The 25,520-nt window shown below is 39.1% G+C and overlaps 1 protein-coding gene across 2 annotated transcripts in view; it reads left to right on the forward strand.

Annotated features, from left to right (window-relative positions):
• The first annotated feature begins 213 nt into the window (after window positions 1–213).
• Window positions 214–25,520, forward strand: part of PAX3 (paired box 3) — a 115,047-nt gene continuing 89,740 nt past the window's right edge. Inside the window, exons 1-4 of one of the 2 annotated variants that reach the window (XM_001365770.4) lie at window positions 214–733; window positions 2,194–2,429; window positions 3,778–3,907; window positions 4,994–5,128. In XM_001365770.4, the coding sequence (XP_001365807.2) occupies window positions 649–733; window positions 2,194–2,429; window positions 3,778–3,907; window positions 4,994–5,128 (586 nt within the window). In that variant the 5' untranslated portion in view covers window positions 214–648. The remainder of the gene's footprint in view (window positions 734–2,193; window positions 2,430–3,777; window positions 3,908–4,993; window positions 5,129–25,520) is intronic. The other variant, XM_007502206.3, reaches the window with a different exon arrangement.

Consider the following 25,520-nt stretch of genomic DNA (forward strand, 5'->3'; position numbering starts at 1 on the left):
TCTGAAAGGACATTTTATGGAGGGAAGAAGCGATGGACTGGGTCACCCTCCTCTACTGAGGCCTTGATTGTAATGATGAGAAGAGAAAGTTGCGGATTTCACCCAATCAGCTCCTGTATCCTCTAGACGGGACAGTCTCCGGGTTGGCCAATCGCAGCTCAGGGCTCCTGATCGAGCTTTGGGTGAAAGAACTAATAAATACTCCAGAGCCGAGTTCCTTTCACTCTGTATCAACAACAGGAAGAAAATCATTCCTGCCACCATCACTTCCCCCTCCCCACATCCCCTCCCCCGTTTCGTATCAAAGTGTGCCAATCCCTACACCGTGGCCGAAGTCGCCTTATACCGGCTGGTGCAACGTCCCCAGACTTGCACAAAACTTTGTTGTCGTGGGTTTGGTTCGGTTTTTCTTTTGTTCTCTCACTCATCCTTTTCTCCTTTTTGCGTTTCGATCGAGAAAGATCGCATCTTGGCGACAAAACAAGAGGGAGAGAGCTTTCTCTTCTTCACTTTTTTTTAATTTTTATTTTTTTTTCGGAGGGGGAGGGGCTTGCTTGATTCGCCGGAGTTCTAGATTGCCAGAGCTACTCTCTACTCTTTCTTTAGCCTTCACCTGGATACAATTTTTAAAGTGAAGCTGTCTCCAAAATGACAACTCTGGCTGGAGCTGTCCCCAGAATGATGCGACCAGCTCCCGGACAAAACTACCCTCGCAGCGGATTCCCATTAGAAGGTAAGTTTAGCCCCTTCCTCCTCTGGCCCAAATCGAAGGCTAGAAGCCTCAGAGTTTAAGAGGGAGAATTTCCAAAGCTCTCAGTCTACGTGTGTTTCCTCCGATACTTCTTGCTTTCAGTTCTGCGTTGTTCTTTTTTAACAAACAAAACACAATTTTGGAATTAATCAGTAGAGGAAGGAAGCAAGGTTAGGCTGCGTTTTTAGCTTACACACATTTATTTGTTACAAATTAATTGCAGTTGTTTCCCATCCATCCACTTTTTGTTGTTGATGATGATGGTGATGTTTGGGAAATGCTTTGCTCTAAAGCTAAATAAATCTTCCTTGAATCGGGAAGACAGGGAGAGCTGCTGCAGTTCTGAAATGTGTGGGAAGGGGTTGCCTGAGAATGATCAGGGCTGTCTTCTCATTCTCGGCATCTTGTGTCAAACCAGTAGTCCTAAGGCAATGTTTTTGTTGTCATTATCTCCATCACTGCTGTAGTTCTTGTTATTTTAAATTCACCCTAAGTCCTAAATAGTTTACATCCTTTTAAGGAAATCATATTTGCCTAATATTTTAAGTAAAACCATCAGGGATGGGATATAATAAATATTCTTAGAAATTAGTTTCCATAGGCATGATTTGTAAGAAGTGTGATGTAGTGTAATTTTGAGGGAAGTGTCATTCACATCATTTATCATTATAATACAATGTAGTATAATCTAAAGGGAGAAAATATAAGGCAACAGTAGTATAATATAATGTGATATTCTATAGAGTACCCCCCCAGTATCATATGTCTCTTCTAAGCCACTTCTAATTCATTGTTTCTTCAATTCCAAAACTCCAAGCAAAGAAAAATAAGTGTAACAGGTGAAAAACTGTAGGATGATTTGGTCTTTCTCTGGATAATTTTAAGCCTCCAATGGTCCAGTCACTGTCCCAAACTTCCAAGGACTGTCAGATAGTCCAGTCTTTTAAGAAAGGAAGGACTGAAATGGCTTATTTTGTTAGAGAAAAGACAATGACCAGTGGTCTTCATTTGTAGGGTATCTTCTCTGATATTCTGATCTGGGGGGGGGGGGGGAAGTCCAGCAACTATTTCCCAAATCTTTTCCCCAACTTGCCAATCCTCCAAATGCCCTCTAGTGAAGGAAAAGCAATTTATTTTTTTATATACTAACTTCACATAAGACCAGTGTGTGTATGTGTATGCCTGTGTAGGTGTGTAGGTGTGTGTGTGTGTGTGTGTGTGTTGTGTGTGTGTGTGTGTGTTTGAGAGTTCTAATCATTCAGGAGAAAGTCTTGGGTCAAAATAGTTCAGAGTGCTAGAAAGGCAAATATATTGACACTGATATTAGCCTCTAGTTTTTGTAAAATGCTGACCGTATAACGTTGTATTGTAAGACGGTTTTGTTTCTGGTTCTCATTTTAAATAACATTTCTACTTTCCTTTCCCTCCCTTCTTTTTCTAAGTGTCCACTCCTTTAGGGCAGGGTAGAGTCAACCAACTCGGTGGCGTTTTTATCAATGGCAGGCCACTACCCAACCACATCCGTCACAAGATAGTGGAGATGGCCCACCATGGCATCCGGCCCTGTGTCATCTCTCGACAGTTGCGGGTGTCCCACGGCTGCGTCTCCAAAATCCTGTGCAGGTATCAGGAGACGGGCTCCATTCGACCGGGGGCCATCGGGGGCAGTAAACCCAAGGTGAGGATTCTAGCCCAGCTAAAGTTTGCTGCCGTCTTGGCTTGATTCTCTTTGGGTTGGGTGTTGGGTAGGAGGTTGGAAGCAGAGGGAGAGGGGGAAGAAGTTTTTCCTCGGTAGACTTTCAATGCAAATAGTTTTAAATCCAGAGAGAAGTGCTCCATGCTCGCTCGCCCTCTCTCTCTCTCTCTCTCTCTCTCTCTCTCTCTCTCTCTCTCTCTCTCTCTCTCTCTCTCTCTCTCTCTCTCTCTCTCATGGATTAAGTCTTGAGAGAACAGTGTTATCCCCATAGACAAGAAATGAGTTTGGACTTTTGTCGAGACCTCAATGTATAAATTCTTTTAATATACACCGGCTCCAAACTGTGCAAGCCGTGCAGGCCTACCTGTTGAGGGCTTTTCTCTGACTCCTCCTACATCTCTTCCGTTCTGCCACCTCTCAAATCCCCTACTTTCTCCGGCCCGCTTTCACTTTATGGTGTCTGGCAGTTGGAGTCTATGACTGTCCAGGGGTGGGGAAGGACAGAAAATCCAGGTGACGTTGAAACAAGCAGATGAAAGGTTGAAGAGCTATTCCCCGCTATAACCTCAGAACACTTTCCCGTTTCTTTTATGGAATCCTCCGCCCCTTCCCTTTCTTCTCACCGAAACTTGCAGTTTTTTGAGTGAGGGATGATATTGAGAATCTTCATTTGTTATTCTTAAAATAAAACCAAGATACGGGGATATTTAGCCTAGTTTTAATCAAGAGGAGAAATAAGGCAAATTCAAGGAGAAAGATACCAGAACTCCCGGATATTTGGAGGGAAATGAAGATCCTGTGTCCTTCCTTCCCTCGACTATCCCTTGATTCTTTTAAAAATCAAATAGAAATTTTAAAAATCAGGGAAACAGTCTCTTAACTATGTAGCTACCCACTTTGCTCACTATTTCTCGGTCAGTTAAGAAGACCGAAGCTTCTAGGAGTAACGTTTCCTTAGGCTATCTCTCCACAGTCCAGTTATTTAGTTTCAGGTTTCAAGACCCCAAAAGATGGGTCTTGGTCAGGAATCCCTCGGAGTATTACTGCTAGTTTACAGTCCCACCCTTTCATTAAGCCTAGTGGACTACTCTGAGAGTCTGGGGTGCTGTTCTTTGCCTCTGGCTCAGTTCCTTTCCTAAGAAAATTCTCTCAAAGGGTCGATTAATTTTTTGCTGCTAAGAGCGAACTTGTCAAGGGAACTAGAGCAGGTAACGAGGGATAGAGTTCGAGGTTCCATTTGAAGCCCATTTGTGAAGGCTGCAGTAGTCCTTAGACCCTTTCAGCGGTCAACCGTACCAGCTTTATGGCTCCTCTGTTTGCTCTATTAAAGCAGGTGACAACGCCTGACGTTGAGAAGAAAATCGAGGAATACAAAAGAGAGAATCCAGGCATGTTCAGCTGGGAAATTCGAGATAAGCTGCTCAAAGACGCGGTCTGTGACCGAAACACCGTTCCTTCAGGTATCGAGAGCCATTCACATACATCTCTCTCACACCCAGCTTCCAGTCCCTGTTCCTGCTTGGTTCATATAGTAACTGCCTAGTACAGATAATTGGGCAAGGCGATGGGGAGGGGACTTCTAATAAGGAGCTGGCTCCCGGGGGTCAGGAAATATTTAGGAAACCTGGATATTAATAACTTTTATCTTGTGAAGCCTAGTTGCTCCTCAGAGCCGCAGGGAGAAGTTACTAAGCGGCCACGAAATAGACTGCCTGTAGGCTAGGCACAGGAGGAGAGAGACCCGGGAGGCAAAGTGTTTATTAATATTGATGGTCTGTTTTAAAAAGAAACAAATGTTTTCGTAACCCCTCATAAAGGAAATAGGGGACATGCCACCGGAGACTTTTCAATGTCTAGGAAGGAAGATGTAGAGCAACCCGTCCCCTAGCTGGGGCGTCTCCACTGGGGGAGGAGGTGAAAGAGGAGCAGAGGGGAGGAGAGAAAGAGAGAGTTTGTTTTTAATTAAATGGAAACTACTTTTCCCCCTTCTTCTCCCTGCGAGAAGAGATATTTCAGAGCATGGATTTGTTTACCAGACTGGAATCTGGAAAAAATAAATGAAGGAGAATGCATTTTTCTTTTGATTCTACAATAGCAAACTATTCTAGAGTTGAAATCGAAACCTTTCATGCCCTTTAACAAAATGTACTTTTCTGTGGTATTCTCTTGAAACCAACACGGTAGTTTCATACTCTCTGCTCCACAGAATTATCTGGTTGGAAGGCTATTTCTTGGCCTGGGCACTTGGACCATCGTCCTTCGAGTGGAGGGAAATGCTTCTCGAAAGTTAAAGAGCATGTAGTAGTTTGGCGTCTCAACTTGGCACTGCATTGCTTTTGGGGGGCACAATAAGCTCTTCTAAATCGGTTCTGGGGATGGGGGAGACAGGTGATCGTGTAATTTCACTGAGAGATAGGAACATCCTAAAAGACAAGGCTTCGAGATTTTTAAAGCAGTTTTCAGATAGCCTGGGGAAGCATTTGAGAAATATTTCCCTTCAGTAATAGAGAGAGGGTTCCAACTTTTCCATTTCCCCCCCCTTGAAGTGAGTTCCATCAGCCGAATCCTGAGAAGTAAATTTGGAAAAGGAGAGGAAGAAGATGCAGAAATTGAAAGGAAGGAAGTGGAAGAGAACGAAAAGAAGACCAAACACAGCATTGATGGAATATTGAGTGAAAGAGGTAAAGGAACGAATTTCTTTGCTGTTGAGCACTAGTGGAACTGGGAGGCTAAGAACTGGGAATTCACGGTTTGTTTGCCTGCCCGCTTCCCCCCCCCCCCCTTTAATTACTTCTAAGTATATTTTAGGGCGGTTTTCGTGGGAAGGCCATTACTTATCATTATTTGTTACAGTACACATATTAGTAAACTCAAAAGAAAAAAGAAAGGTGTATTGCGATCCTCTCTCTTTTCTCCACTCCTCCGCGTCTGCTCTATATTCCTGTACTCCCCACTCTCCATATCCTATCACTGTCCAAAATATGATCAAGACACTGATGTTGACAACGTGGTGTTTGTTATCTTGAGGACCTACACCCATCTTCTTGTCTTGCTTCCCATGTAGAGTGTCGGGAGATAGTGCGCTGTTGGTGGATCCTTCTTGAGGTGCTTTAGGGAGCCTGGTGGTCCAGTGGTAAAGATTCATGTGAGGCTAAAGTTGTCGAAGTATTTTTGTGTGTTGAAATAAGGGCATAGAAAGCCCATGTCTAATGTCTCAGTACATTTTTAGTTCCAAGAGAGGAATGGAGTAGAAGTGGGGGAAGGGAGAGAAGGGGGGGAGGGAGAGAGAGAGACAGAGACAGAGACAGAGACAGAGACAGAGAGAGACAGACAGAGAGACAGAGAGAGAGACAGAGAGAGAGACAGAGAGAGACACACAGAGAGAGAGAGACAGAGAGGATTCGTTAGCAGAAAGAAGGCAAGGGAATGAGGAGAAATAACTTTCTGAAGTGACTCCAAATGGGTAAAGAACAGCACAAACCCAAGTGAATTTTTAGGGACATTCACCTACATTATCCTTGTGCATTTATTGAGGTTTAAATTATTCTATTTCATTTGTTCGCTTTTTATTTTGTTACACAGAATGTGTTGTGTTCAAGAGTGTTAAATGCGGTATATAATTCTCATGTATAGCACAGCTTTTGATTTCTAGTTCTATAGAAGAGTACAGGATGTTGCCTATGATATGTAGTACTAAAGATCAATCTGAGAAAAAGCCTAATCTTATTAGTTGTATTTTTGCAAAAATCAAAGGGAAGAGGGGACTTTTCTAGATGTACCTAAATGCTGAAATTTATCTAATAATGACTTTAAGAATATTAACTTATTTAGAGTCACTAATATAATGAAAAAAAGAAAAATATTCACATTAAAATTAAAAGAGGAAAGAGTGGGTGGAGTTAGGTGAACAAGTAGATTCTGTTACTTTTAGCTTAAGATTTGTCAAGACACTTTACAATAAAGAGCTCATCACCAAGAAATGAATTTTCCCCCATTTCTTCCTTCTCCACAAGACAGTTTACTTACAAGAGAGCTGAATGGTGGAAAGGAATGTTTGTGTGGCTTGGAGTTTTCATTTGCCTGCCTGTCACTTGGTTTTTCCTCAGTTTGCAAGTTAGGCTAGGAGATATGAGCTGGGATCTCCTTCATTGATGAAACTTTGGGCAAAGTCCAAGAGATTTATTTTCAATAGATTGTTACCTCTACATTTGATTAGTCAACAAAATGCCCATTATTTTTTGTATGTGATCTTTCTGGAAGAAGCTGAGATTACAACTTCTCATTCAGACAACTCTTCCAGAGTTATACTTATCTCATGGCAGCTAAAAGGATACCTTTCTGTCCTTTTTCTAGTTCTTCATCAGGCACCATTTCCTTTCAGCCCAACCTCCATATGAACTAATGGAATTTTTATTTTAAAAGGCAACCTAAAATACATTTAGATTGACTACAAATCAGGATCACTATCTGGTGTAAATGGGGAGGCTAGATGCTCAAAAATCTCTATAAGAATAAGTGTAAATTAAATTAAACCTCAGGCTTATAGAGGAAGATATATTTTTGCTGCTTGCTTTTGTTGTTGGGGGTTGTTGTTTTTTTTTTCAACCAAGGCAAAATTGATGAGCAGCCTTAAATTTGCTTTCATTTCCAACTTCTATGTAGCCTGTCTCTCAGAGCTTTTACTGGCTACTGAGAAGGGTGACCAGGTTTTATTACTGCCATACAGTGGGGGTTGGGGGGGTAGGAAGGGGGTTAAGCAAAGAAAACAAAACCAAAAGAACAATTATCTTTAGATTGAGGAGAATAGTTTTGCAGTTTCTGTAGTTTAGTTAGAGAGAAGAGGAGAGGAAAAAGGAAGAGAGATGAAAGAAAGGCATTGTAGAGAAGGGAGGGAGGAGAGGAGAGGAAAGGGAGGATGGCAGGGGAGGAGAGGAGAGAAAGGAGAAAAAAGGAGGGGAGGGAAAGGGAGAGAAGAAGAGGAAAGGAGAGGGGAGAGGTGAAGAGAACAGAGATATCAGAGAAGAGGGACAAGAGAGAAGAAAGGAAAGGTGGAGGAGAGAAGTGGGAGGGAGTCGAAAGGAAAGGACAAGAGAAGCTTCTCAGTGTCCAGTGCTTTGGTCCTTACTTGTTCCTGGCAGCCCCCCTAGCTCTCTAGAATGCCCTTTTCTGCACATAGGCAGTAGAAGAGAGGAGACAAAAAGTACCAAATGAGCTGGTCAAACATTTGTACAACTTTTCCAGCTTTTACAAAGAAGGCCTTCTATACACAATCTACACTTGGAGATGAACTTGGAAAACAAAGAGGGTAGAGTCCATTGAAACTCACACTTTAGCTTTGCCCAGACAAAGCTTCAGCTAGCAGCAGCTTGATGTGAACAAAAGAAGGCAACCTTTTTATAATTCAAGGAGAAAAGAAGAGAAAACAGCTCCACAAAAGGCCCAGAATAGACATTATGGGCCTGCAATGAGGGATGAATTATTCAATGAGCCCCAATAGCTGCTGCTCCAAGAAGTTTTATGGACTCTCCACCGTGGAAAAAGTGGCTATTTTCACCTACAAAATGTTTCTAGTCTTTCTACTCTTCTAGCTATGCCGGCTGCCATTCAAGAGAGACTATGGCCGTCCTTTAAAACCAGAGTAGTCCTCTGGAAGAAGGATAAAAAGGAAAACAAAAACCCTCTCCATTGTTACACGCAAACACACACCTCAGGCTCCAAAGCCTAATTTAATTTGGGGTTGTCAGGGAAGCTGCATCTTTGAGTCATCCCCGCCTTTCCCCTCCCTAGCCCAGGAGGAAATGGCTAGAGATGTCGCGGCCAGGACTGGAATGGCAACAAAACAGGGTGTAGGATCAAAACGAACCCAAACACTTTCTCTTCAATATCTGGACACCAAATTAGAACGAAGAGAGAGGGGCGTTCTGGGCATTGGGCTTAGTCCAACCGGAAAACAGCAAATATTTATAAAGTAACCTGGATGGTCTGACAGTCAGCGAAGGGAGGTGCTTGCTCAAGGCTACCTTCTTCAGTCTTGTATCTGCAGTTAGTGAGGATTTATTCTGCTTTCATTCTTTACTACTTTTGAGTCTATTATCTAGTATCTGCTCTTTTTAAAGCCTGGGTCGGTAGCAAGACCAAGTTTCGATTTTTCATTGGCCAATTACTATGTCTCTGAGATACCATTGGATCTAGGAGTGGGAGGGCGAGACATCAGGTGGGTTAAAAGGTGTCAAAACTTCAGGCAGCCACGTCATCCCCATACCCTACATTTCTTAAACAGGCCGCAGCAGGGTAAACGCTGCGGTGCAGTACCAGAAGGTCGCGCACGCTCGGCTCGAGCCGGCCCTCGGCGCTTCTCTCTCCACTTTATTCTGGCTCCCAGCCGGGATGGGGCTGGGGCAAAGGATGGGGGTGGAGCAAGGAAGAGGTGGGGAAGGGGGTGGCTAGGGAAACCTCGGCTTTTTTTGCCTTCTGGAGCCCAGCTGCCTTGGCTGCCCCGGCTGTAGAGGATAAGCCTGAGGCTCCCTCTTGCTAACTCGGGCCGAAGCAAGAGGCTTGGCCGCTGGGTCTCCGCGATGGAGAGATGAGACGCTGGCTGCCGCCGCGGTAGCGGTTCAGGATGACATCCACAGCCCTGAGCTCAATGGGCCCCTCTGTTCCCCCAGCCCAGCGGAATTGGCCCTTAGGCGCAGTCACAATGGACCAGTGCCCCCAGTCATGCGCACTGCGTCAAAGGGCCGCTCCGCCTTCGGCCCCTTCTCTTTCGCAGAACTGCTCTCTGCTAATTCTACCGGCCGAAGCCGACTCAATTCCCTCCTTTATGTACTTCTCACTTTCATCTAGACGCAACCCTCCCCCCTTCTTTTTTTTCCTCTTATTCTTGCCCCAGGCTCACATTAGCGAAATTTCTGCGACCTCCCTCTATTTTTTTTTTATTTTAAAGAAAGCCTTTAACACAAAAGCCGTGACCAGTCTATAGAAACTGCTCATTCTCCTCCTCCTCCTCCTCCTCCTCCTCCTCATCGTCCCCCTCCTCCTCCTCCACCACCACCACCACTACCTCCTCCTCCTCCTCCTCCTCCTCCTCCTCCTCCTCCTCCTTCAGCAGCTAGGGTGACGCTTTTCCTGTTTGTGAGTTTTGGGAAACATTTTTACTTTGTGCTGTAATGGAAGTAGAGGACAGATGACGACTGTAAACTGGACACGCGACTAACAAGCCTCTAGCTTAAATATTTAGATGCAATGTTACAATTACTGGCTTGTTGCACAGGCTTTGAAGTGGCTGCTCCTGGGTTGGGGGAGGGGGAAGGAGCAAGGCTAGATTGCCAAATTGATGTTTTGATTGGGGTCGGAGATACACTTTCATTGTTGTGTGTGTGTGTGTGTGTGTGTGTGTGTGTGTGTGTGTGTGTGTGTGTGTGTGCGCGCGCGCGCGCGCGCGCGCATGAAGTTAGCAAAAGAGTTTGACACAATTTTTTTTTTGCCAGAGTTGTGGGACCCCAAACAAGGATGCGTTCGGCTGTTTACTTTTAAAACTTTCACTTCAAATCTCACGGCCTGACAATGGGGGGAGGGGGGGAGGAAAGGAAAAAAAAAACCAACCTTGTTTTATTTATAATTTCCTAAATCTGAGCAATAAAGTACTTATTCGCTTCATGTTTCATTTGCAAAATCCAATTGCTTCAAGAAATATCAGAGGGGAAAAATAACCACCTAAGTGGTATTTGGCTTGAGGTGGCATTTTTTGGTAGTTTAAAATACTTGAAAAGTGTTTTTAAATATTTCATTACTAGGGGAATAAAAACCTCCCTCAATTTTATAATTAGTAGGGCACTACTTAAATAGAAGGAACTATAAGGCTAGCTTTTCACGCTTATGTGTAGAAGACATTTTGGAAAAGGCTGTTACAGATTAAAATCATAGAGGAAATGACTTTATGCTCATGCCCGTAGGTTCCCCCCCCCCCCCAAAGTAGACAAGTCATTTTTTTAAATCTACGGTTTGTTTATTCCATTTGGACTACAACGTTATCTTTTAAGAATAGTTTTCTCTGAAATAATTACATCACTGAATTCCTAAATTGAGCACACGTTAAATTTCAAGATGTGAATATCAGACTTGCAAGTGAATTGGAAGACTGGTAGGAATTTTGGCAATATTTAGCTGTAGAATTTGGAAGTGGGTGAGTGGGAAAGGAATGGAGTTTAACTAAAACAGAAGAAAAAGAAAGTTAAGATCTTTTGGTCAACTCATGTACACTCCTTTCTTTTCTAGGAGTTGAGAACATGCAAATGTTCTCATTAAATGCTTGAAAATTAGATGTTTATTTTTGTATTTGATTTGGCTATTGATAGCACTGGAACACGACTGGGGTTTGCGAGAGAGTAGCTGTACTCACGCTGATAGATCATTTAAGAGTCCCTAGGGCGAAGTAATAAAAGTGGGATGAGAAATGAAGTAGAACTAGCAAGTGCTCTTTAGTTAAGGAGAAACTGAATGAAATGCTAAGCAATAAATCTACTGGATACAAATTTTTCCATATAAATGTCATTTCAAATCTACGAACAAATACTTTTTGAGAGGGAAAATGCAGTAAGCGTGAAATTAAATTTTAAAGTCTTAAACGTAGGCTCTGACAGGAGAGGTTTTTATCTTTTGCTAACGAAAGGAATGTACACTTAAGTGTCAGGCAGGGAAGAATTTTCCCTAATTTGTTCCGAAGTGCGCCCATTCCCTCACTGTTAAGTAAGGCGCCTTAACTCTGCAAGGCTAGGGGGAAATCATGAGAATGAAAAGCCCTCAAACAAAACAACCCCCCTAATTCTGACCAGTGAACCTGAGGCATGTGTGGAGATGCTTAAGTTGTGTGGTGCTACTGCTAAGACAGGCAATTTCTTTATGCGGATAAATAGATTCCAGAACTGTAAGGCATGTACCTACATTACTAAGGAGACACTAAAAGGCAATTAAGAAGTCATTTTAATGCCTTATCTCACTGGTTGCTCCGCGGTTGTTTTACAACTGGGAATTAAAATCTGAAAAGGAAGTTTTCTGTGTCCTGGCCAAATATTGATTAAGTAGTTGTTTGTTGATACTATTGTTACAAATTAAAAGGCCAGTAACTCTGCCCCTTGTTCTTCTTCCATTGTAACTGATTCTTAACCACTGAGATCAAAGTAGGATCATTTCAATTTATCTGTCTTGGAGAAGCTTTCTGTGCCTCGGAAACCTCTCTGGATTAATGGCTAAATGATCTTTAAGAAACAGTAAATGAACCGCTTCCATTTTGTAGCAATCATGAAACACATATTCCCAAGATGCTTTGAATTACATATAGTTATTTCATGTTTAGAACTAAAGCTGGATTGGCACATTAAGCATCAAATGTAGTCTGGGTTTGGGGCTAGTAATACATACATGGGGGAAAAACAACAACCCCTAACGAAATTTCCTTTAAGTTGTCTTCCTGGTATGATTTAGAGTTCCACTTTTTCTACTAAACAATATGGCACATAATTAAACTCACAGGCAACTGAGAACAATATTTACTACATTTTCTTCCATGTGTTTCCCTCCTTTGTTTATTTATAGATGCTTAGATGATTCTCATTTGTATTTATTACTCCTTGTAATGGAGAAGTAGATGTATGTTTGTATGTATGTAGTTGTAGTTCATTTATAAGTAGACCACTATGAATTACAGTAGGAGTAAACTATTCCCAGTTGCACAAGATAAACTTTTAATTGTCCACTGAATTGGACTTGAATTTATATGGTGCCATCAGGATAAAAATATTACATTGCATCACATAAATGAAAATTAACATATTGAATGCCAGAAGAAATATTTCCTTGCAGATTTTTCTGGCTTAATATTGACTTTTAAATGAAATGTCAAATATTTGAGTCAAAGTTCTCAGTACATTTGAATATGTCCTTTTATTGTTATGATAAATGTCTTTGAAGGGCATTTTTTCTCTTGAAATTCTCAGCAAGTTGCTTAATTTGAAAAATTCAACAGATTATACTGAATCAAACTGTAAAACTAATAGCAGATTCTATTAAAAATTTAGCTACTTGCACCTTAAAAATCTGTAAAGTTTCTTCCTATCTGTTTCTGCTTATTTATCACCTATATGTGGGTTTTTTTGTGTTTAGGATTTGTTTTTGTTTTATTTGAGAGGGTATATTGGGTTTTTTTTCTTCTGTCTTTCTACTCCTTATAGTGACAAGATCTCTATTAGTCATACTGTATGTGATGTTGAAAGACCACACCTAATCTAGTCAGCTAAAAGTTAGTTAGAAGAGTTTTAGAATGGTTCAGTGTCAATGATGAATAGGGAGAGTGAGAGTACCTGGATAAGTGATTTCACTGGTATGTGAAATTCCTTGGTGAAGGACTTCCCTCTACAAAAGCACCTTGGCAAGTTCTCTTCATCACAGAATCTTAGAGAATCGTCTAGAGCCCTGAGGTTTAAGCGTCTTGCCCAGGATCACATAGGCAGCACGAGTCAGGCAGGATTTAAACTCAGGTCATTCTGACTCCTTTGCCAGTTCTCTGTGCTCCAATGCCTCTTTGAGGCACTGTTGCATCTAAATAGTGCTTTGATGCATTTTATGCACCCATATCGTATTTTGACAGGCAGTCAATTAATTAATAAATATTAAACATGTATTAAGTGCCTATTATGTGCCAGGCACTGGGCTAAGGACTAGGAATATGAAAGAAAGAAAGAAAGAAAGAAAGAAAGAAAGAAAGAAAGAAAGAAAGAAAGAAAGAAAGAAAGAAAGAAAGAAAGAAAGAAAGAAAGAAAGAAAGAAAGAAAGAAAGAAAGAAAGAAAGAAAGAAAGAAAGAAAGAAAGAAAGAAAGAAAGAAAGACAAAGAGACGGAGGGAGGAAGGAAGGAAGGAAGGAAGGAAGGAAGGGAGGGAGGGAGGGAGGGAGGGAGGGAGGAAGGAAAAGATAGTTCTTGTCTGCAAGTAGTTCACAATCTAATAGGGGAAACAACAAACAAATAAATACCAAGAAGCTATATACAGAATAAATAAATAATATTTAACAGAGAGAAAGCACTGGAATTACTTGTAGAAGAGGGACTTTTGGCAGAAACTTCAGGGAAGCCTAGAAATTAAAATGAAAAGTGAGTGTTTCAAGCATAGGGGACAGTCAGAACGGCTGGAGCTGAGAGATGGAGTGCCTTGTTCTCAGAATGGCCAGGAGGTCAGTGTCACCCAACAGAAGAGTACTTAGCAGACAGTAAGGTGTATCAAGACTGGAAAGGTAGGAGAGGCCTAGGTAATGTTGAATGTCATATGTGAATTTTGGATTTGATCCTGGAGGCTATAGGGAAGTCTTGGAGTTTACTGAGTACAGGGGTGGGGTGAGATAAAGGAGGGACATTAGTAAATGAACTGGCAGAAGAAACAATATAAAGCCTAGGTTTAAATTCTGCCTCTCACATTTACTAGCTGTGTAGTTAAGGAGACTTCTTGATCTCTCTGAGACTGACCACTCTCTAAGACTAAAAGAAAGAATAGGTCTTGACAATTACAGTTTAAAGTTCATAAGGCATTTTTATTCTCATCTTATTTGATCCTTTTAACAACCTTGTGAAGTGATATGGGTTTAAAAAAAAACATTATTATTCCCATTTATTACACAGGGAAACTGAGGTTTGCTTAAGTGACTTGCCCATTGCCACTCAGCAAAGAGAGATCCAAACCCAGGAAGTCTCCTCCTTTTAAATTCAAGGCTTTACCACCTCCTTTTTTGAACCATGCCACACAGCATCTCTCAATAATTGATATATAAATATTTCATGTATTAACATAGTAAATGGTGTCAAACTCAGCCCCTCTCCCCAAACACAGAATATGTGTTTAGATAAGGCAGGAGATTCTAACTCCAAGATTCAACCTTGAGGGAGGGTGCTCTAGGGTGGAATTAAGAAAGAAGAGCTCATGACTATACTGCTGTCATCAAATCCTTTCTCTTAAAAAGTAAGTAAAAGAGTGAAATGAGTTGTTAGAGATTTCTCACTCGACAAATATTTTAAGGGACTTTCAGCATCATAGATTTTGATTTGGAAGCGATAGAGATCATTTCGTCTAGCCCCCTCATTTTTATAGTGGAGGAAACAGAGACCCACAGAGTTAAATTGACTTGTCCGTAGTCATATAGAGACTCAGAGGCAGAGACAGTATTTAAATACAGGTAGTCTTACCCCAAATCATGTTACCTTCCATTATAATGTACTGCCTTGTGAAAAAAAAAAAAGTGAAATTTAGGAAATAAGCTACGTATTTAAAATGCATTGTGTTTTGATTGATCTCTGGATTATGGGTTTGGAATATTGCATCCAGAATTTTCTGGCTATATCTGGTCCTCTCTTTTCTTATCCAGTTATTCCCCCACTGTTCAATATTTGCTGAAAGTCAGAACAAAGTAGAGTCCTTTCCATCTAAGGAAGATGAGATTTTCCTCACTCATTTAAATGTTCAGAAGAATCTTAGGATCATAGACTTAGGGTTTGAAGGAACCTTAGTGGAGCTGGGAATTGAACTCAGATTTTGTGATTCCAGAGCCAACATTTTTTGCACTCCATGGTAAAAAGCCAGATTTTAACTTATGCTTTAGAGAATTGAGCTGAACATTTAGTACAGGCCATCACCCATCAACTATCATTTGCAGGTTGCTTAGTCAGTCAGATCTGTGTCTATCACCAGAAGAATGTCACAGGAAGTTCCCGTAAAACTATTCATGATGTGATTAGGTTGCTTACGGAATAGAATGGATCTAATTACTTCCCATTTTCATATAGTTATCACTACTGACAAAGTCATCCAAATTCAGGTTAGTATTACCCTCAAAAGACCTTTTCAGCAGCAAGCCATACAAAGTTGACTTGTCAAAGCTAGATGTAAATGGGATGTTTGGACAAGTAGTTGGAAGGATAAGCTTTACAACTATGTAATGTTTTCCTTTATCTCAAAACAAGTTTTCACATCAAAAATAATTTAAAATTTTATTATTTTTTTTGCTTAAAACAATTTTTTTTTAAATTAGAGAACCTTTGTAATATGTGAGGATTTTAGTTGGGTTTCATAGTATGTTTTCTCTAGAAAGATATTTTCTAAGATATTTATAATTGCCCAATTCTCTTCCCTCTGTTAATAATCTTTTTTATCCTCTCTTTACCTTATTTGAATGGAGTTATTTGCACAATAATTCTGCTTTTAGAATGTGTGCTTCTTGGGAGCAGGGGCTTGTTTGTTTTGTTGTTGTTTCTTTGTATCTCAAATACTTAGTGCCTGGAACAGAGTAGATATTTAATAGCTACTCTATGAAGATTCAGAGCCCTGAAGATGACATGTTATATATACTTCCCCAGTAGAATGTAAGCTTCTTGAGGGCAGGGACTGTTGTCTATTTTTCATTTTGTCTCTGAATTCCCAGGGCTTTGCACAGTGTCTTGTATATTGTAGCACTTTAAAAAGCTTGTTGGATTGATCAGATTGACCAGGAATAGATATGACTTCAGTGGTGTGAAACAGGAGTTTGCAGCTGACCCGATGTCATGAAAAGAATTCTAGTTTTAGAGTCAGAGGACCTGAGTTCAAATGCTGTCTTTTTCTCTTATTACCTGTGTTGCTTTTAACATGTCAGCCTCTCTGGGTCTCAATTCCTCATCTGTAAAAAAGAGGCCACTTGTTGATGATCTTGAAGATTTCCTTCCAGCTCAAAATCTATGATATTATGATACCTTTGCAGTAGATTGCAGCGATTTAATCAAAGTAATGTACATTTTCTTGCCTTCATTCTTATGGTGGTAATATAAAATATCTTATTGGGATATTGTTAAGAGGGAAAACCTGTTTGCTAAAATACTCCTGACAACAATGACCACTGGACTCCACCCACCCACCCAAAAAACAAACAAACAAACAAACAAAACCATAAACCTATGTTGGTCAGTTTAACTCAGTAGAGAATTTCTTCAAATTTAAAGGCTTTTATTCAATCTAAATTAACCTTGGAAGCTACAAACTCCTATGCAAACTCCACATTTAGAAGAAGGGAATTTCCCATTGGGAACCAATCCAGTTCAGGATTGATCCGGCTATTAACAAACCGATAAAAATGCACGGTCACAAGGATATGAGATTTATGCTACCAAGAGACTCAGGAAATTCTTAAATTTACACATAAGGCTGTTACTTTCCAGAAGGTTTAAATTAGTGGAAAACTATTTTCAGAGCTTTAGTATCATACTTTCATTGTCTCTCTTTAATAATGTAATTTTTTCCCTAACTCTTACCCAGTAGGAATGGATACTCTTGAGAGCACTGACAGGCAAAGGTGCCTTTAATCCCAAGTGACAACACTTAGCTATTTAGAGGATTTAAATAGTAGAGGAAATAGAGAACTTCTTATAAATAGGCTGCTGGTACAACCAGTAGGTTACTTTTAACAAGGAATATGTGTATGAGGTATTTTCCTATAGGTCAGAATTTTTTTAAACATGAAATTTCTATTTTTTTCGCTAAGACTTTAGAGTCTATCTCCATCTCATTGATCTCATCTTCTTAGCATATGTGCAGTACCCCTTCCCTTTTCTTTATCCATTATTCAGTAAATATGGAATTATTTTATTAGTTGTTGAAGGAGATATAAATGTTTTCCTTTTACCTAGGATCTACTTTAACATAGATGTTGTACAAGAAAGAAGTCATTCAGATATTTTCCAGTGATATAACTATAGTATAAAATCTCAGACTGACATGTCAACAGTGTCAAAGGAAATATGTTTCTTCTATATGTGGGAATATACCCCATAACCACACCTGATTTGCATCTGACCCCCCCCCAATCAATAAGTTCATTTAATTAGAGGCACATTTCTAAGTTTTAAGAACAGGATTGGTACCTCTGGGTCCACAGAAGGCTGTAGTGAATGGGTTCAACTTTGTATTTTAGTCACTTCTACTATGGCCATGACCTAACAGTATACACTTGAATTTTTCTTTGTGCCCTATATCCAGAAGAAACTGACTCATCTGAAAATGAAACTAATGGTGATTTTTAAAAATCCCTAGGGGGAAAAATGGCCACTTGTATTGAATGAAAAAAGTGACTTTGCAATGATATTTTTTAAAAGAATTGATTAAATTTGCTTTGAAAATAATGAAAATTTAAAAACAAATTTCATGAAATTAGAAATTGTGATTTGGAAAATTATAGCCCTGAATGACCTGTTTTGTTGGGTTTTTTTTACTCAAAAACTAATGCTTTTCTTAAATTAACTTTTCTGTTTTGAAGTGCTAAATTAACCTTAGTGCTGGGAAAAGGGCATCAGGTAGACAGCTTCTGTTTTCTGATTCTCCCATGTATTCTTTCTTATTAAATTTTATTTAGCTTTATGAGTTAGTTCATCACACAATTTCCTGCATTTTCTGGTTAGATGTTTTATTCAGTTTGCTCTATTTTTACCCAGGAGTTGCATTTCCTGGCGATTCCTCTTGAAGTATCTCCTTTTAAAATATTTTTCTCCTCCATTAGCCCCCGAGTCTAGAAATACTAAGAGGCATTTCAATATATTATTGTTGTAGCCCACTGACCACTTTCGTATGTCTAGTTACTCTCTTTAGATTCAATCCTCCTATTCATTCAATCCCTAACTTGTTTTGGGAATTTTAGATTCTGGGAATCTCCCTGTACTTAACATGTCCATATGTCGTTGTCTAGAAAAGTTGTGGAGGAAAACAGAAAAACACCATTTGAGAGGATCGATGGGGAGCCCCTCTTCGTGTATTTCTAGCTGCTGGAGCAGCTTGGCAATCCTGCCACTGGAGTGAAGGTTGTTTTCTTATCCCCACATGCACTGGTCTGACCTGTCTCTGAGATAGGTCAGGTTGGGGCACGGCCCGTTTATGCAGCTGTTGAGGCTTAGGCATCCCAGCAGGCGGCCAAACGCACAGGCTGGAAAGTGCTCCTAGTGAACAGATAAAAATGTCCTCAAGGGCCACGGGGTGTTCTGAAGGGGGGATATTCCCTCTGACACTCTGATAGGTTCTAGGGAAGGAAACTTCTGGATTAACTAGTCTAACCCTCTGCCTAAAGAAAGAAGGAGCTTTTTGGTTCTACAATCTCACTAGCTGTAACTTGAATATCTTGAATGATTACTGAAATAGCGTTCTTTCTTGGGAGGAAAAATTGAGGACTCTGAAGAAAATGGTGCTTGACAATTTTATTTCCTCATTTTTTTCAGTGTATACAAGTATTCAACTTCTTAATATAATAACATAATATGCTTTTTAAAATGTATTATTTAATATGATCCTCATAACAACCCTGAGAAGGAGGGGCTTATTACCCCCTTTTTACAGTCTAGGGAACAGAGGCACAGAGAGATAAGCAATTTGCCTTGAGTCACCTGAGTAGGGAATGTCAGGGGTAAAATTTGAATTCAAGCCTTCCTGACTTCTGACTCTATTGGTAGTGGTTGTTATACCACCCTTTTCATTAGAAAACACCAAGAAGTCAAAGGAAACTTTCCCTCTTGAATGGTTAACTTACTTTTTCTTCCCTCCCATTCTCCTTTACTCATTGATTGTTTTAGCACTGAGACTCACTTTCACTGAGACTCAACTTCTCTCATTTTCCTTACTTTGTTATGGGTAATTGTATGTCAGTGAAAATAGTGCCATTGTTTTTAGAAGGATAGAAAGATTATGGATAGTCTAGCAACTTAAATATAGACAGAATTTGTGCCTTTCAAAGTCAACACTGGTCTTTAGATTTAATATTATGCATATAGATTAGAAATAATAGAGCTTAGTTTGTCCCTTTTGATTCTTTAGAAATGGTGTCCTGTGAGTTTGTGGGTTTCTGGAGGTCTAAAGTGGCAACTATGAAAAGAATACATAGCATCTTCTTTCTATTAGCATCCATAGAAGATACATTATGTTTGTCACCTTAAGTTGCCTCTTTGTAATCCTTTCAGTTTCTCCTCCCCTAAGATACAATGGTTGTGGATGTTTATGGAATAAATACCTGATTTTCATAAACTGAAAATTATAGTCTGAGAAATCAGTCAAGCAGAACTATTTTAGAAGAGTAACTCTTTCAAAAATTACCCGAGAAGCCTTGAGAAGTAAAAGTCAATAAATGTACAGTCAATGTTTCAAGTCATTCCTTTTTAGGCATGGACTTTTTTGTTTGTTTTTGTTAGACCAGGACACAAGCAGACTGGGGATCTTTAAAAATTAAAATCCTGATCCAGTTAAAAACAAAATAAAATTTCAACTTCCCATCCCAACACCAGAGAAAGTTAGCACATATTTCTGTTCATTAGATGATAGGAGGGTAGTTTTTTTTTTTAATCCTAAAACTTTTTTTTAATCATGGATAAAAGACACTGAGATGATCTGAATTCTCTTTCTATTCAATTTCATAGGGAAATAAGTTCAGAATTTGATGACATCTCCCATGATTTCCTTATGAAAAAGTAAATGATTCATATTTAGGTGATAGAAATAGGACTGGGTTCAAAAGCTTCTACAACCATATGCATGCAATCAGAAGCAGTCCTCTTCCCCAGGCTGTACCTAATTTCCGAGGAATCAGTCTTAGAATTTCTGATTTACTGATTAGTTAGTACCTGTGCAAACTATTTGGCCATGCATTTCATAAAAGATGCCCAGGAAAAGTCAAATCCAAAAAGGAAAGGTATGTTTAGTGAATAAAGTTACCATAAGGTTTTTGCCATCTTTCTCTATCTCAAATTCTAAATAAGCCTTTTTACAGGAACACTTTTACAATGTGATAATACTTTAGGATTTAGGAGCTTTATTGATCATCAACATAGGTAACTAAAGAGGGGGCTGAATAGAATGAATTTGATCAATTAAAAGGGAACCTAAATAACCAAAGCTAGAAGTTAATTTTTCTACCCAGAGCCCTTACTCTCAATTTTATTTTATTTTTCCTCTCAAATTATAAAATGATAGTTTTAGGACATGGAGATTATTTAGACAGTCACTTCAACTTTACACTTCATTTTTCCAGGGATGATGAAGTCTTACTCTCAGGGACTTTTGGCTTTCCTCCTCAGTTATATTTTGGGAAGACCTTGGACTTCTGAACTTCTCTCAGTCCATTTCTAAATGAGGAAGGAACAGATGAGTACTAGTGGATGGTGTTCTCTTAACACCTTATCTGGTCCAAACGAGAAGCTATATCCATCCACTAATGGGAATTTTCCAGATGATCTCTTCATAGAATCATAGATTTAGAGCTGGACAGGGACTTGAGAGAACATCAGGTCTAACTCTTTCCTTTTATAGATGAGGAAACTGAAGTACAAAGATGATGAGCTCACATTCATACAGGCAGTACCAGATAGAACCAGGATTAGAATCCAGGCCCATTTGACACCAAATGCAGTGATTTTTCTATTCTTTCATGATTTGACTGACCAAGAAAATACAGGAATAGGTGTGTGTGTGTGTGTGTGTGTGTGTGTGTGTGTGTGCTTGTTTGTTTTGAGAGGTAGGTGAGAGATGACATGAGCAGAAAATCTTGTTATTTGAAGGCAAAATCTGCCAATAGTTTCTGAGCATGCCAAGTTCCCACAACTTAATTTCTCTCTCTCTAAGAGATAAAAGCAAAGGAGAGTCATGAAGCTGGGATTTCAGCACAGGAATTGAACCTGAAAAGGGTCAGAATAGAAAAGAGGGCAAGACGGAAAACAAGAAACTTTGAGAGATTACCATAAAGGACCAGACCCATCTGGGTACCCTGTCCTTTTGGGATTTGGGATCTATGTTTAAGCAGGTACTCTTCTTCCCTTATTATTATTTCATTTTAACTCTATTTCCTACCTAGGGAAATTCTGTTGCCTTATAATCCAGGACTTTAAGATTGCAGGCTACAGATGACTCCAGTGAATTTCTTCTAATGAACTTAAGGGATATAACTGTGTATCTGTTTTTCAAAAGTTTGTACAGGGTAGGGCTATCTAATAGAGGAAAAAGCAGAAACAAGCATAAATAACAGCAGCATTCATGTCTATATCTACTGCATTTAAACCCAATCTCAAAATGTCCCACAACCTTCTACAGGCAAATTTGTGCTCCATGATTTTTCCATAATTATAAATTATTAAAATAGGGCAATATTTCCCCCCAATATTTGAGTTGAAGAGCTATGTTAGGAGAGGCAACATATTGAGGTGGATTAAGTGTTAGCTTTGGAGTCCAGGGTTCAAATTCTTCTTTTGGTACCGAAATAGACATCACCTTATCTCTTTGCACGTTAGTTTCCTCATTTGTAAAATGGAGATCATGATGGCTTTAGAATCTACTCACAGGGCTGTTGGGAGTTCCAAATGAAATAATGTATATGAAGTATATTGTAAACCTTAAAACTGAATTTGTCAGCTACTATTAGAAGGATAATGCCAATGTCAACATTTATGTGCAACAATGAAATACCATTGTGTGGATAGAGATATGTTTACCCTTTGTTTTATGGATAGATTTTGCCATCTTATTCAATTTAACACAAACTATTTCTGTACTTTTCAACTAAGGATTTGCCTGAAATGAAGCCTTTTTTTTAAACAAAAAATTAAATTGATTAGGGAAAACAATGACTATCTTTCACTGTTTAATTTCCACCATTGGACGTTTACTTGGAAAAACTTTAGGAAAAAAATTATGGTTGTCCCTCCGCCAGCAGTTTATGAGGAATCATTTAGCCAGAGAACAAAGTTTATATTTTTAAAGCACATGATTGAAATTTGTTTTCTAAAACTCCTAAAAATGCTTTGTCCAACTCCCTTCCTGGTCATGGCAAGAAGGAAGCAGGGTTGATTTTAGGTGAAATTGAGGAGAGGTATGTTACTGGTGCCCTCCTCTTCTCCTTTCTGTGTCCCTTCTTCTTCACTTTCAAGTAGGTCAATTCTTCCTCACTTTCCCTATACCCAGAGCAATGCCCAAAGTCACAGTGAAAGAACTGTGCCTCCAGCTTCCTATGGTTGCATTCTTTCAGTTATACCCAATTTTCTCTCCAGAGCTCCACCTCAAAAGACATGTTTATTACCAATTATAACTGTCCAGGTCTCTTTCTGGAGCTTCAGAAAATTCATGCACACACTCAGCTTTTCCATGTTGTACTGCAGTCTGTTACATAGTGCATCTAGAAGGGCTTCATTCTCTCTTACTCCTACCCAAACAAAGTTGTCCTTCTATAAGTTTATATAGGAGACCAGTTAAGGGGAGTATAACGATGCTCATTAAAATTTTTAGAAAATGATAATTATTTCATTTTGTAGATGGTTTCCTTTTAATATGCAGGGTTTTACTTTATGCATTTAAAGCATTATTTTAAGGATTTCATAGGTTTCATTAGATTCTCAAAGGGGTCCATAACACACAAAAAGATTAAAACATGCTGTTATAAGTGGACATTCATCTTCACTGTTTAATAGTTAGTATCTCTTGGGTTCTAAATAAATTTCTTACAGGAATATATTTTCATTGTGATAAAATATTAGGATAGGGGAATATTATTGATCACCCACAGAGGCAACCTAAAATAGAGGTCTGAACAGTTTAATTTGATCAATGTAAAGAGACAATCAAAACCAACTGAATAATTACAACCAACTCTTTGGTGCCCCATTACAAAGCCTAGACTATTTAAAGAGTCTACCATCTTTGCAAGAGGATTTCTAATTAATCTCAATCCAACCCTTGAACTTTTTGTTCAAAGAAACGCAGAAGAGCTCTTTATGTATGGAAAACTCTAGTGAAGTTAGTGGACAGTTAGGACTTTGCTCTCTCCAAATTATAAATATCCCCTCAGGTTCCGGGGTCCCTTGGAAATTTCCTGGTTTGTAGTGTCTATAGCTGCTTAGGGTCCAGAGGACTTTAATCCGATATTATTCAGAGTTCTGCTTTGACAATGGACTAATTCTGGGTACCAAAGCTCCCCTCCAGAATGCATTCTAGGATATTCTTGGTGTTTCCAATTCAAAGTAAGGAGTTTGGCGTTATAACAAACAAAAATAACAAAATACACTTCTTCTATAGCATATTCCTCATAACTGTTTTGTGAAATAAGTAATGCAAACATTCTAGAACTCTTAGTCCAGTGTATTAGAAGAAAGTGATGATGCTAGTAGTGGTGGCTGGGGCAGGGGATGAGAGATTATATCAGTATCTGAGCCATTTTCCTAGGATAGGCACCAAATCTCTGGAGTGAAATGCCATTCCTTAAAAGTTGCTCCAAATGAGAGCAAATCCTTGGCTTAATGAGGCAGGACTGTTGCACTCTAGGACATTCACTTTAGTCAAGGGTGGGCCCATGAGTCATATCTGTGACATGGTAGAAAGAGCTTGGAAACTGCACACAGAATACTCAGTTTTGCCACTAAATTAGCTTTGTAACATGAGCAAATCGTTTACTCTTTCTCTAGACTTCATTGCCTTTAAAAAAGGAGGTGGTTATGCTCAATAACTTTTAAGATTTTTTCCCAGTTGTAAAATTCTAAATTTCTTCAGTGCCTATAGTATCTTTAAAAGTCATAAACAGTGTTAGAGCCTCCCTGATCTTATCACAGTAGGTATTTGATGGTCCTTGCTATTGGTTCCTGATGAGGAAACTCAATCTTCATATGTTCTAAGAATTATTAAATTTGTTGCCCTCCTACTTCCCACCCTACCCCATCCCCCTATATTTGAGGAAGCTAATGTTGTTGTAAAGGTTAATTTAGACATCCTCATATGCATGTGGCCAGGCTTCTCCCACCTCCTGCCTAGTGGGATTGATATGGTCTTGCAATTTTGCCCATGCTACACATTCCAAAAGTTGTGAGTGTATGCGTGTGTTTGGAAGTTCAAATAATATTCTTCTTGGCTCTTGGTTGTGTTGTAAGAAATCCCAATAGAGGAGAAGAGTGACCATCATTCTTAGGGGATCATAATTATTTCCCTATTGCAGAAGACACTCTCTCTTCTATCCAGAGATCAGGAGAGAGGAGTTATATCCTCTCCTCACAAACAGGGAGGCACTTCAGCTAATCCTTGTTTGGGCATGAAGAGGGCAAAGTAGAGCCAGGTAATGATGAATTCATTTCATCCACCTTGGCTGTCTATCACACATTAATTATTCCTATTATGTTTCTCACTTAGTAGCTGTCAAAAATATATGATGTAAAACAAAAATGTCCCCTTAAACTTACACAAAAAGACTAGACAGTCATGCTTAGGCTTAGAAGTATGACAGACAAGTGTTTTCTAGGGAAAGCACAATGATAGAAGCAGGAAAATCTCCAGAATTTAGAAAGTTTTGCAAATTTTGAGACAGTTAAGCATGTCTGATACCTGGAGAAAAAGTAATGTTTATTGCTCAAAATAGGAATTCAAATAAAGGCATCATAACCTAATGGAGAGATATCTCAACATTGTGTTTTAATCATTACTTGATTTAAAAATTCAGCTGAGACAAAAATAATTATTTTAAAAGTCATTATCTATAACTTCTTAGGCCTATATTTCAAAAGTACAATAGAAAAATGATTCTCAAAATGACAGAATGAGATATTTAAGGGCAATAAGATTACAATCTTAAGATTAGGTATCCAAATTTATGATAAAAATGATGAAATAATGCAAAAATTCAGTAGGAAGAGCCAAACAATCTCACATTTAAAGAATTTCCTAAAAATATCTTTATAGTTGCCCAAATACATTATTTACATATAAAGTTTTCACTTTTAATTTTAAGATTATAGTTGTATATATCACAATTTTCATTTTAGAAAGCGAAAGTGATTAAATTTTCCATCTTGAGAAAATATGTATGTGGTAAGTAAGTATGTGAAGATGAATGTTGCTGTACGGTCTTCAATATCATTTAAAGAAATAAGTTAAGCATGTTTTAGTATAAGCAAACATTCCTCAGTACATGCTGAATAAAACACATTAGTGCTTGCTACATGAAATAGCATCTAACTTTTTCCTTTGCCTAACTAAGCTGGTGCTCCAAAGAAAATGATGTGATTTTTG

This window comes from Monodelphis domestica, chromosome 8, assembly GCF_027887165.1.
Source record: "Monodelphis domestica isolate mMonDom1 chromosome 8, mMonDom1.pri, whole genome shotgun sequence".
NCBI classification, from domain to species: Eukaryota; Metazoa; Chordata; class Mammalia; order Didelphimorphia; family Didelphidae; genus Monodelphis; species Monodelphis domestica.